The sequence below is a fragment of the Zootoca vivipara genome, chromosome 1, assembly GCF_965207765.1.
Source record: "Zootoca vivipara chromosome 1, rZooViv2.hap1.1, whole genome shotgun sequence".
In the NCBI taxonomy this organism is placed as follows: domain Eukaryota; kingdom Metazoa; phylum Chordata; class Lepidosauria; order Squamata; family Lacertidae; genus Zootoca; species Zootoca vivipara.
In genome coordinates, this window is record NC_142582.1 from 38697809 (window position 1) to 38710203 (window position 12395).

At 41.9% G+C, this 12395-nt stretch overlaps 1 protein-coding gene across 2 annotated transcripts in view; it reads left to right on the forward strand.

Moving 5' to 3' along the window:
• Window positions 1–7561, forward strand: part of DARS1 (aspartyl-tRNA synthetase 1) — a 49227-nt gene extending 41666 nt beyond the window's left edge. For both annotated transcript variants that reach the window (XM_035130596.3, XM_035130605.3), the window contains exons 11-16: window positions 1180–1326; window positions 3250–3292; window positions 3642–3722; window positions 4305–4416; window positions 5571–5642; window positions 7012–7561. In XM_035130596.3, the coding sequence (XP_034986487.3) occupies window positions 1180–1326; window positions 3250–3292; window positions 3642–3722; window positions 4305–4416; window positions 5571–5642; window positions 7012–7103 (547 nt within the window). In that variant the 3' untranslated portion in view covers window positions 7104–7561. The remainder of the gene's footprint in view (window positions 1–1179; window positions 1327–3249; window positions 3293–3641; window positions 3723–4304; window positions 4417–5570; window positions 5643–7011) is intronic.
• The last annotated feature ends 4834 nt before the right edge of the window (window positions 7562–12395 follow it).

Sequence of the window (12395 nt, forward strand, 5' to 3'; positions counted from 1 at the left end):
AGCGCCCAGCAGCGCCACGCGGAGCACCCCGAGCCAGCGGGACCCAGCAGTGCTCTGTAGCACTTTGAATCCTCCTCCTGCGGCTCGGGGCGCTCTGCGGCGCTGCCGGGCGCTTTGTTGGCGCTTCAGCTGGGTCCCGCTGGCTCGGGGCTCCACGCGGTGCGCACTGCTGGGTGTTTTGGTGAGGCCCTCCAGAACTGCACTTAGCACTACAGCTTATTTTCGGGGTATGTCTTATATTTTTTCTACGCATGAAAATCGTGCCATGGCTTATTTTATAGGCATGTCTTATTTTATGAGAAACACGGTATATGTCATGGGAATGATGTACAGCTACTTGGCCCATTTTAGGGTTAGGTTGTAGGCCATGAACTGTTCCCTTTTGCTGTTTTCTTATGGTTGCTTGGGTGTTGAATATTTCACCTCCCGACAACAGCTTCCTGGGCTGCGTTAGACGGCAACCCACAGGTTTTGTGGATGGAATGGTAAAGCCATAAGGCTGCTCTCGGATGTAAGGGCTGCCACATACATTACAGTTAGTATTGTTGTTACAAAGGCTTAGCATGGTTTCCCACTTTGGCCTCACACCTCATATAGGACAGTTTCATAACATTCTGGAGGATACTTAGGCTTGTAGCTTCGGAAGTCTCTTGGACCACAGTCCCCTTCTATATGCCCAGCTTGAACCTGTGGCCAGGAGCAGCAACAACCTTTTGCAGCTTTTTGTGGAAAATAGCAATTTGAATACAGAATACACAACCCCTACAGTTGGCTACCGTAATGCCCTCAAGACAGGGTGTGGCTGCCTGGAAACAGCAACTGGTTCAGAATACAGCAGCCAAATTGATTTTCCATTATAACCTGTTTTATATGAGATTCATGGTTGCCAGTTTGTTTCCAGGCTAAATTCAAGTGCCAATGCTTGTCTTTAGGACCCTTCATAGTTTAAGCCCAGGATACCAGAGGGTCTTGCATGTTCTCCTTCTTCCTCCCTGAGATCTGATGGTGAGAATCTCCTCGTATTTCAACCAATCTTTTTTGTTGGTGAAGGAAGTCAGAAAAACATAGATCATAAATGTTGCATGGTGTCAGAGTGAGCTCTTGTGGTGAAGAAGGGTAGTGCCTTTTCTCTTCTGTGTTTTTGCTTTTGTTGAAAATGGCATTCTTTTTTATGTGAAGATTTCAAACGGAGATCCAGACTGTGAGCAAACAATTTCCATGCGAACCATTCAAGTTCTTGGAGCCGACGTTGAGGCTGGAGTATCGAGAAGCTCTGGCCATGCTTCGGGAAGCTGGAGTAGAGATGGGGGATGAAGATGATCTCAGGTACATTTTAGGAATAGGAATAATTTTATTGGCCCAAGTACCAACATACTTGGAATTTTGCTTCGGCTACATTGCAATGTAAACATACCTTATACAAACACTGTTCCACTCACAATACAATAGCACAGTAAATGAACCCCACCCATAACTGGCCTCCCCTTCTGCTACACAACTACGAATTTAACAATTTGATGGCACAAGGGGAAAAGCTGTTCTTGTGCCTAGCCGTTTTTGTGTATAGAGTCCTGTAGTGACGTCCAGATGGAAGTAAGTCAAACAGATGATGACCGGGATGCAAAGGATCTGCAACAATTCACTCTGCTCTCTTCCTAGCTCAGATAGCATAAAGTGACTCTATTGAAGGCAAACTAGCATGTTGGTGGAAGAGATTAGTGCCATATCTATTGGTATTGCAGATGTAACCATTTCAGGACTACATTTGTATTACATGGCGCTGTGAAAGCAGTTCATACATTTGCTGGAATGCCAACACGAGGCTGTCACTATTTTCCAGCTATAGGAATTGCCACCATTATGCACTCATGTACAAAACAGAGAAACGCCCCATTAAAATAAATCTCCTTGTTAAGAACGTGATGTGTGAAGAGCACCTTAAACGTTCATTTCGCACCATTCCGAGTAGTATAAAACATCTGTTCCAGAATCCAAGCTTAAGAGGAGAGAACAAACCTGGTGGAGCTGTCCGTAAACAGGTCAACCCAAATCTGTGTGGCCCTGAAGTCCCTTTTTTTGTCCCTTAATTCATTCTAGACCACCCAGAGCAGTGTAACAGCTTATTCTTTCTGTAAACAGTGTCTGTTTTAAAACAAACAAGCAAACTGAAAATCCTCGGTCCTGGGATTACAATAGTGCATTCTGCAACATAACATTACTTTAATGGAGAAAAGTTTGATGTGATTATTTACCAAAACAAATATTTGACCCGTCCAGTTAATCAACAGGTGATGGAAAGCCGCCTGATTAAATTTGTCTTCTGCACAAAATAAGGAAGTCTGGCTTCCATGTTTGTGAACTACGCCCCTTATAGAGGCTTGGACATCCTAACAGTTTGGCTGTATGCATGCATATTCAGAAATGCATCCATTGGAGTCAATGGGTCTTATTCCCATTTAAGCTTCCCTTGAAAATATTACTTGGACTTAAAATAGTTTCTATATAATGAAGACACACAATTCCGTAAAGCAGTGACAGCTTACTTTCTTTTGCTTCTCCAGATGGTTATGTGTCTCTTTATAGCCTCACAATATCTCAGGTGTAAACAAATGTCCCGACCACCCTACTGCAAAAGAAAAATGTGTAGCATTGGCTCTTTTGCTATAAGTATTATAATAGTTTCATTTTTAAAAAAATCTGTGGCGCTTTGAATTGCCTGAAGCTAGCAACCAGTGATCCTAGGTGGAGTGTGCCTAAAGATGCCAATTGTGTACTGGAGAATGGAAAGCGTACAGGGAGGGCACTCCCACTGCAGGAAACGACACATTTAGCAAAACAATTAATTGTGTAGGCACTACTTTGAATGTAATATATGGAAGTGGAATATACAAAAGTATGACTGCATAGCCACCTCTGCATAACATACTGCAGAGTCTGGTTTGGTCCCTGTTAGTCATGTGGCCAAGCAGAGACCAGCAGGGAATAAAGCCCACTGCAGGCTTGGGTGGCAGGCAATAAAACCAGCCACTCCTGATCCAACATTTGGAGCTTGTCTGGCACCCATGACCAATAATACAGTATCGCATTCATCCAGGGTTGGCCTAAAACATTGAATGGCATCAGTGGATTTACACACGTATTTTCTCATTTGTGGGATGTACAGCTTTTCAAAGATCGGTGCATAAAGACTCAGAAACATGAACTATAAAAAAGCTGCTTTTATCTGAACCTTAAAATCTTTGCTTTCAGTACACCAAGTGAAAAGCTCTTGGGTCGTCTGGTGAAGGAAAAGGTAAACCTTTTAAAAATTACTCTGACTCCTTAATACAGCAGTAAAGTGTACGGTATTTTGGAACAAGTTTGAACAGGTATGCTTGACATACTAGGAAATAGTTACTGTACATTTGTAGCAGGTCATTCATATATAATTTTATAGTGTTTTTAATATGATGTCTTAGAATCTGCATGATCAAATTTAAATTCCTTAAACATGTTGGAATTAACTAATTAGCAAAATCATGTGTTGCGAAACTCCTCAAATTCTTAGATATGTATTATTTAGTGTGTTTTTTTTTTAAAAAAACCCTCTTTCCTTTAAAAAAATGTTTTAATTTTTTTTTTTTATACCTGGTCTTTTGCAGTATGACACAGACTTCTATATTCTTGACAAATATCCTCTGGCTGTAAGACCTTTCTATACAATGCCAGATCCAGCAAATCCTGTAAGTATATTGTTGCATGCTATCAGTGTTTTGATTGCTGTGAAATATGATGGAACATTGCAGGCCACTTTCAGGCATCAATAGGGGACTAGCCTGGCCTGGAGTTTGTGCCACAATTGCACCACATTCATGTAGTTAGTTTAAAGTCAGGTGTTGAGTAGGTATGGGTCTCATAATCTGAATTGATCATTGTCCTTTGCACAGGTTCCTTCAGGAACTAAAACCAATGTTAGCAGCAGGTGTTGGTTTGTTTTTCTTACTACATGATCCCCAATGGAAAAAGATGCTGCTATTGCAGTGACAGTTTCAGCAGTTTTGAAAGCACTGGACACAAGGGAAGGAGAGGCCTGCCTTCTCCCTTGGACATGGGATGGGATGGGCATAATCAAGGAAGATGTTCTTCGCAAGATGGGCTGTGCTGAATGCCCTGATTCTTCTTGCAGAAATCAAGCAGGGATATTCACCTGGTTTGGATTTCGCGTGACAGTCTGTGAATGTCCTAGGCTTTATCTGCGCCTAACAACTGCCAAATTTTGCATACCAATTAACTGCTAGTTACTAAAATGCGATCTTTTTTTAAAGAAAACATCCAACTCCTATGATATGTTCATGAGGGGAGAAGAAATTTTGTCTGGGGCTCAGCGAGTTCACGATCCTCAGCTGCTGACTGAGAGAGCTTTGCATCATGGCATTGGTAATATTTCAGTCCTAGCTATATCATATATTGAACGTGTGTGTGTGTGTGTGTGTGTGTGTGTGTGTGTATATATTCCTGTCTTTCACTTTCAAATCAATGCATGCAACAAGGATATGAAGAGGAGAGCAGGAAATGGAAGCCTTATTCTTTGTATATAAAAATACCAGTAGTGGTTAGATCGTATTTTTCCATGTATAAGACTCCCCCATATATAAGACACCCCCTATTTTGGGGGACTCCTAATTAAGAAAACACCCCTCAGCACTACCCGTGTATAAGGCGAGCCCCAATTTTAAACCTTTTTTTTTTTGTAAAAAAACCCTAGTCTTATACATGGGAAAATACAGTACTTCCTATTGAAATTAAACGGTATCTAACTTACTATGTTAATTTTGATGGGCCCTAAGTGTAGGATCTTAGTCTGACTCCAGCCCAAGTGTCTTAGCAACATATAACAAATGTGTCCAACAAGTTTTCAGCCACAAACCACTTTTCTAAGGGTACCTGTTCCAGGGAATTCCCCCCAGGTCACAAGTTTCTATTCTGTAAAATATTTGTCAGTCTTGCTACAATTATATTTCAGTTCCATCCATCCAAAAGCTCAGGGGACCATCAAATATGTTGAATTGTCAGGTGGACTTAAATGCAGGGGATGCACAAAAGTGGATTTGGATACCTGCAGGTGTTTCAGGGTAATCATTTTATCGTTTGGTAAACGTGCAGCTGTTAGTTACTGAAGGGAAATCAAAGAATATTGTCCCCAGGTAGGATGTCAGTTACAGAAAGGACAGGTGGGCCCAGGGGAAAGGACCTCGTGCCTTTCCCTGTACTATATTAAAGCCAAAAGCAATATCCTGTACTTCTGTGAATTTACTTTTTTGGTTTGGGGTATAACCCCTTAAACAGAGCTGCTGCTCATATCTTCTGTTCAATTTTTAAACAGCAACAGCAGGATCAACACAGCTTTGGTTACTAAGCACACTGGATTTGTGCAAAACAATAAGAGTCTGTTGGAGGGTTTTTTGGGGGAGGGGTGTCCAGAAACTGAACTACTTTGAATTAATGTGTGTTCTTTCTATTTATGCTGCATGCTTTTGCTGTGCTGCTAATGAGAATTGGACGTGAAGCAAAATAAACTATTTCTTTTACAGATTTAGAGAAAATTAAGTCGTACATTGATTCCTTCCGTTTTGGTGCACCTCCCCATGCTGGTGGTGGCATAGGTAACGTAGCTTATTTTATTTTCATTGTATTCTAGCCCTGGATTATCATGATATGGAAGGACAGTTTTACAACAAAGATGATCACAGCATTTGAGCTTAATTCGGAAAGCTAACTTGGATTTACCGGGGATGTGTATGTTTGAGAAACATCCTAAGCTTCTTATCTCTGAGATTTATAAAACAATCCATGCTTTAAGCTTTGCTTTCCTTTTTACAAGACAACTATCAAAGGAAATGATCGGACAAGATTCAAAACCCCACAATCAAAGGAGAAAATCCTACTGCTTGTTAGCAGTGGTGTTTCCTACCCAACCCCCCCTTCCCACTAGTGGGGCATTGAATGATGAAGAAAGAAAACAGTTGTTTATTTGATGGAGATTTATCCCTACTGCTAATAGAGGTAATGATATAAAGTCTAGTGCGTTTTGATGAAACTCATTTAATTCTCCCCCACCTCCACTGGTTGTATTTGGAGCAAACGTGAACATCCCCCCCCCCAAAAAAAGTACAAAGCTGCTGATTCATTTAACCCTTTTTCCTTTACAGGTTATGCAACTTGCTTTATATGGCAAAACTTTGCTAATTTTATAATAACAATTTTGCAGGCACTAATTAGCATATGTCAAACACGGAATAGTACAGCCAAGTTACGCTACTCAAATACAGCAAGCAATGGGATACTATTCCATTGCTAACTGTTCTGGTGTTGCTTCAGCTGAGGAGGAAAGTTGTTCCAGGCTCTAGCCCCACCAGCCTCACAAACTTGGACATTTTGAAGGGAAATGCAGGTTTCCCAACCCCATCTTTCCCTCATATTGCTAATTGAGGGGACGGCCAGGGAAGCATTTCCAGAATAAGAGATGGTGGGATTAACCTACCTCACCTCTGCTTCCTATCCTCTCTTTATCTCAGCCAGGCTCTGAAACCAGGCTAAAGGCAAAACAGCTAGGGGTAGATTTATGGAGAAGAATCGGTGAGCCTGGGAAAGGTTAATCAGTATAGCACTGATCCACAAAGTGGATTTTGAGCTTAGGCTGCTATGATGCAGTGGTTTGTGCTGCAGATCTAATGAGCATGTGGCAGTGTTTAAGGGATGAGAGCTCTCCCAGCAGAAGCTAATGGGACATCCTGCTGTCCAGCCATGGGTTGGTTTGTTTCAATTAACCACGGGTTAGGGTTTGGATTACCTGTTAAATTGCACTGAATTAAAAACTAAAGTGAAAACTTTCTATCCCATTATGGCTGTACAGCAGAGGAGCACAATGAGTACAAAGCTTGATGCAACGCATGAACCACTCATGATCTCATGATCTGTATATGTATACACCACTTGGTCTTCTAGCTGATGAGACTGTATTTAATTTTACAGGGCTGGAAAGAGTCACCATGCTGTACCTTGGATTGAGCAATGTCAGGCAAACATCCATGTTCCCTCGTGATCCTAAACGTCTAACGCCTTAAGGAGACCAAAGCAAGTTTGGAAGTTTGGTCCCCGCTCTGAACAATCTAGCATAAATGTAGTATGCAATGGATGTACATCTAACCTACTAAAGTGCCACAATAACAAATGTTCCACTAATTTATTACCAATAATGAAGTCAACCATTTTAACAGATCTGGGTCATGGTGCAGAAAACTTAATCTTTTTATGAAACATATTTGAAGTTAAGGGTACTGTTATCATCTTGTACTTTCTATACACTTGAATTTTAATAAAATTCATAGTTGTGTAATAAGGGGAGGACATTTGTTTTTTAAAAATATATATGGCAGCAGAGTAGAATTTGATCAACAGTAGTAAGAGAAATTGACAAAATAGTGAGTTGGAAATGGATTATTTTGAGAATTAACATGGGAAATACTGAACTCTGATCTTACATACTTATAAATGCAGGTTGCAATAAAACTCCCTAACTATTTTTTTGTGTGTGTGTCTCTTTTTTTCCTACATTGCATAATTTGTCTGTCTTTTTTGTCAGTGTACCATCTTGCTTTTCAATACTAGAAAATAACTTTAAGCAGAGCATAATTATCTTGATCCCTGCTGAACAATGAACTAGGCTGGGAGCTTTAATAACTGGCTTGCCTCTCAACCTACCTCAGAAGACTATTGAGAATAAAAAGAGATGATCATGTATGTAAGCCTTCAGAGAACGTGCTTAAAACAGGCATGGGGAACCTCTGGGCCACAGCATGGCAGAGGCACTCTTGCTGGACTGCAGCTCCAAGAATAGCTGACCATTGGGCTTGGTGACTGAAGCCAGTGGGAACTAGAGAACAATAGCATTATCTATAGTTGCAAAATGCCATGCACACTGATGCTGCTGTAATATACAATCATTAGCTTTTGTGTTTTGAAATTGCAACAAAAAGAGCTAATATTTACAGTTCTATGATTTTTTTATTCAGATTAAAACACACACACACACAAATAATGCTACTTTTACTGCTGGGCAGATTTTTAAGGGTTTCCGAGCAATTAAGCCTTGATGTGAGAATTTACTGTGGGTTGTACCAAAGTATGTACAGAATTATTGTATCCTAATTTTCAGGGGCAGTGCCATTAATTAAAGATCCTGATGCAGGAATCAATGTGTGCAAATTGCAGACACTTAAGCAGATTTGGGCAAATGACACACTAATATTTTGTTTCATACCTTTTTTTGAGGATTATCACTCAAAACAAGAGTCTGGACAAAAAATGGAAAGTGCAGAAAATGAGGACTATGAAGACACCCAGTTGAAAAACCAGGTTAGGCAGCTTAGCTAATGGGCCAGCTGCGAGTACTAAGCACTGGCATATTCCCAGAAACATTTTTTTAAAATGGGTTTGCCCGCGTGTGTGTGTGTTCCCAGTTGTATATGTTTACTAAGTGGATTATAAATAACTGCTTATTACCACAATTTTATTGCTGTTAAATCTAGGTTCCAGAAAGAGTTGTTTGTTCAGCTAATCCAACTGGAATCGATCAATTTCAATTACCTTTTCCCATGCAGAGCTAGTAGTATCTCTGGATAATAGGCTTTATTGGATGCTTCGTCCTAATAAATAACAGAGTCGTTCACTGATTCATGCTGAAAGGTTTCGAAAATGATGTTTTAGGACAAATGAATTTATTGCAGATTTCTGTTTGTTTTATCACAGATCATCCCTTTTGCCTTCATCCCATGTGTGTGGAAATGTCTTTGGTCCATATTGCTATGCTTAGTGTGTTCTTTTGAGTTGCTCACACAAATGACAGAATATATCAATAGTTCTTCAACAGTGGTACCTGGTGCCCCGACAGTAGACAACCTATGAAATGCAGCACTACGCCCATTAAGGGGGATACTGTTAAAAAAAAAAGACAGCCCTGTAGCAAGGTCTTCACTCCCTCTTTACTGCTTCACTCCTTACCTGCTGTAAGGATGGCTGCCACATATTGTGTGTCTTAGTGGTCCTAGTTAACATTCCTTGTAACTGTATGCAAAGACTTCTGCAGAAATCAACTCTAAACATGACACTTGGGGTAATTGCACTTCCATCCTCATGGTGAATGTCCAACCTCTGCTTAAAAACTTCCAAAGAAGCAGAGTCTACCACCTTCCAAGGGATGGGACAGGAGGGTAGACTCACAGAGTCTTGCAGAGCCTTTGTAAATCAGCACAATTAGCGTTGTCAGTTCTCAAACCTTTTTCCTCCCAGAATTCCTTTAGGTCTGTTTCCCCCTCCGTCATAGAAAGCCATATCTTAAGTCAGATCAATTAGCTCATCTAGCTTAGCATGGTCTGTATAAGAGATTGGGAAGCTGTGGTCTTTCAGATTTCACTTGACCACAGCACATACATACATACAGTTTTATTTGTAAGCTGCCTTTCAGCAGTTCAAACCATGCTCAAGGCAGTTTATAACATGAAAAAAATACATAACTACAACGTAACAAAAGTAGCCATAGACAATAAACGTTTAAAAATACACAACCAAACCAATTTCCACATCAAGCGCAACAAAATCTAAAATAAACTCAGAGATTAGGGATTTCATTGAATCATACAATTGATAGGTACTGCAGTAATTCTGTATGTACCTGGTTACAGGTATGTACCTATTCGTGACATTAATGTATTAGTTTCCACTTAAATTCATTTGGGGATTAATTCAAATGTTTCCACTTGGAAATAAATTTGTATTTACTTCAGTTTGATTAGTAGGGTTGTTGACCATTGGGTATTCTGAGGAAATAACAATTAATTTACAAATCTTTCATACCTTTTTGAATTGGCTAATTGAGTTGATCAATGTGTTTGTTGTGGAAATAAATGAATTTAGATTCATGAATGAATAAAATTATATTTAATATGCTTTGGAACTGGTTTGTTGGGTGCTGGGTATATCGGGAATATATATATATATAAATGAATTTTGCTGCTTTTTTTGACTGAGGGTAGTCTGGGGCAAAGGTCCTCGTACTTTTAAAGGCTGATAACAAGTTGTTGTTGTTTAGTCGTTTAGTCGTGTCCGACTCTTTGTGACCCCATGGACCATAGCACGCCAGGCACTCCTGTCTTCCACTGCCTCCCGCAGTTTGGTCAAACTCATGTTCGTAGCTTCGAGAACACTGTCCAACCATCTCGTCCTCTGTCGTCCCCTTCTCCTAGTGCCCTCCATCTTTCCCAACATCAGCGTCTTTTCCAAGGATTCTTCTCTTCTCATGAGGTGGCCAAAGTATTGGAGCCTCAGCTTCACGATCTGTCCTTCCAGTGAGCACTCAGGGCTGATTTCCTTCAGAATGGATAGGTTTGATCTTCTTGCAGTCCATGGGACTCTCAAGAGTCTCCTCCAGCACCATAATTCAAAAGCATCAATTCTTCGGCGATCAGCCTTCTTTATGGTCCAGCTCTCACTTCCATACATCACTACTGGGAAAACCATAGCTTTAACTATACGGACCTTTGTAGGCAAGGTGATGTCTCTGCTTTTTAAGATGCTGTCTAGGTTTGTCATTGCTTTTCTCCCAAGAAGCAGGCGTCTTTTAATTTCGTGACTGCTGTCACCATCTGCAGTGATCAAGGAGCCCAAGAAAGTAAAATCTCTCACTGCCTCCATTTCTTCCCCTTCCATTTGCCAGGAGGTGATGGGACCAGTGGCCATGATCTTGGTTTTTTTGATGTTGAGCTTCAGACCATATTTTGCGCTCTCCTCTTTCACCCTCATTAAAAGGTTCTTTAATTCCTCCTCACTTTCTGCCATCAAGGTTGTGTCATCTGCATATCTGAGGTTGTTGATATTTCTTCCGGCAATCTTAATTCCGGCTTGGGATTCATCTAGTCCAGCCTTTCGCATGATGAATTCTGCATATAAGTTAAATAAGCAGGGAGACAATATACAACCTTGTCATACTCCTTTCCCAATTTTGAACCTATCAGTTGTTCCATATCCAGTTCTAACTGTAGCTTCTTGTCCCACATAGAGATTTCTCAGGAGACAGATGAGGTGATCAGGCACTCCCATTTCTTTAAGAACTTGCCATAGTTTGCTGTGGTCGACACAGTCAAAGGCTTTTGCATAGTCAATGAAGCAGAAGTAGACGTTTTTCTGGAACTCTCTAGCTTTCTCCATAATCCAGCGCATGTTTGCTATTTGGTCTCTGGTTCCTCTGCCCCTTCGAAATCCAGCTTGCACTTCTGGGAGTTCTCGGTCCACATACTGCCTAAGCCTGCGTTGTAGAATTTTAAGCATAATTGCTAGCGTGTGAAATGAGCGCAATTGTGCAGTAGTTAACAAGTAGTCCATAGGAAAACCTCCCTTAGCCTCATGTGGGCTGACGTGAGACACAAAAACAAGGGCGTAGCCAGGATCAAAACTAGGGGGGGGCAAGCCATGATCATTCAGGGGCGGGGCCACAAAGTGGGAACGTGGGCGGGGCTACAGGGCCAGCTGGCTTGGCGACATCGTAGTGGCGGCAGCGGCGGCGGCAGCGACCACCTTGTGCTTCTGGGGCTGGCAATGGCGGCGGCTACCCTGCTTGGCTGGAGAGGACGGGAGGGTCGGGCAGGCAAGAGGGGGTGACAGGGTGGGCGAGGGCAAGGCACGGCCGCAGTCACGACGGCTCCGAGGCGTTGCTGCATATCAGCATAATATTTCAACCATGTTGTGGGTTCAAGCCCCACCTTAGGAAAAAATTCCTGCATTGCAGGGGGTTGGACTAGATGACCCTTGTGGTCCCTTCCGACTACAATTCTATGATTCTATTGATATATTGCCATAGCATATGCATCATTCTGCTTTCTTGAATTGTCCTACTCCTAGGCATAGCAGCCAACTCCTAGAGGCCTAGGTGCCTCCCCCCCCCAATTACTAGTAAATACCGTATGTGAAAGAGTCATCCCCCCCATGTTGATGGGCTTTCTATGTGGGGCTTATCTGCCCCCCCCCATATTTTATTAAGAATGGAAGAGGGAGGGAAGGAAGGAAGAAATAGAGAGAGGGATAACTCATATTTGTGGGTGCCTCTGGGTGACGCTGTGATGCTGGAACTCTGCAGCAAGAGGACGGGAGGGTCGGGCAGGCGAGGGGGTGGCAGGGCGGGTGAGGGCGAGGGAAGGCACGGCCGCAGTCACGACAGCTCCGAGGCGTTGCTGCATATCAGCGTAATATTTCAACCATGTTGTGGGTTCAAGCCCCACCTTGGGGGGAAAATCCTGCATTGCAGGGGGTTGGACTAGATGACCCTTGTGGTCCCTTCCGACTACAATTCTATGATTCCATTGATA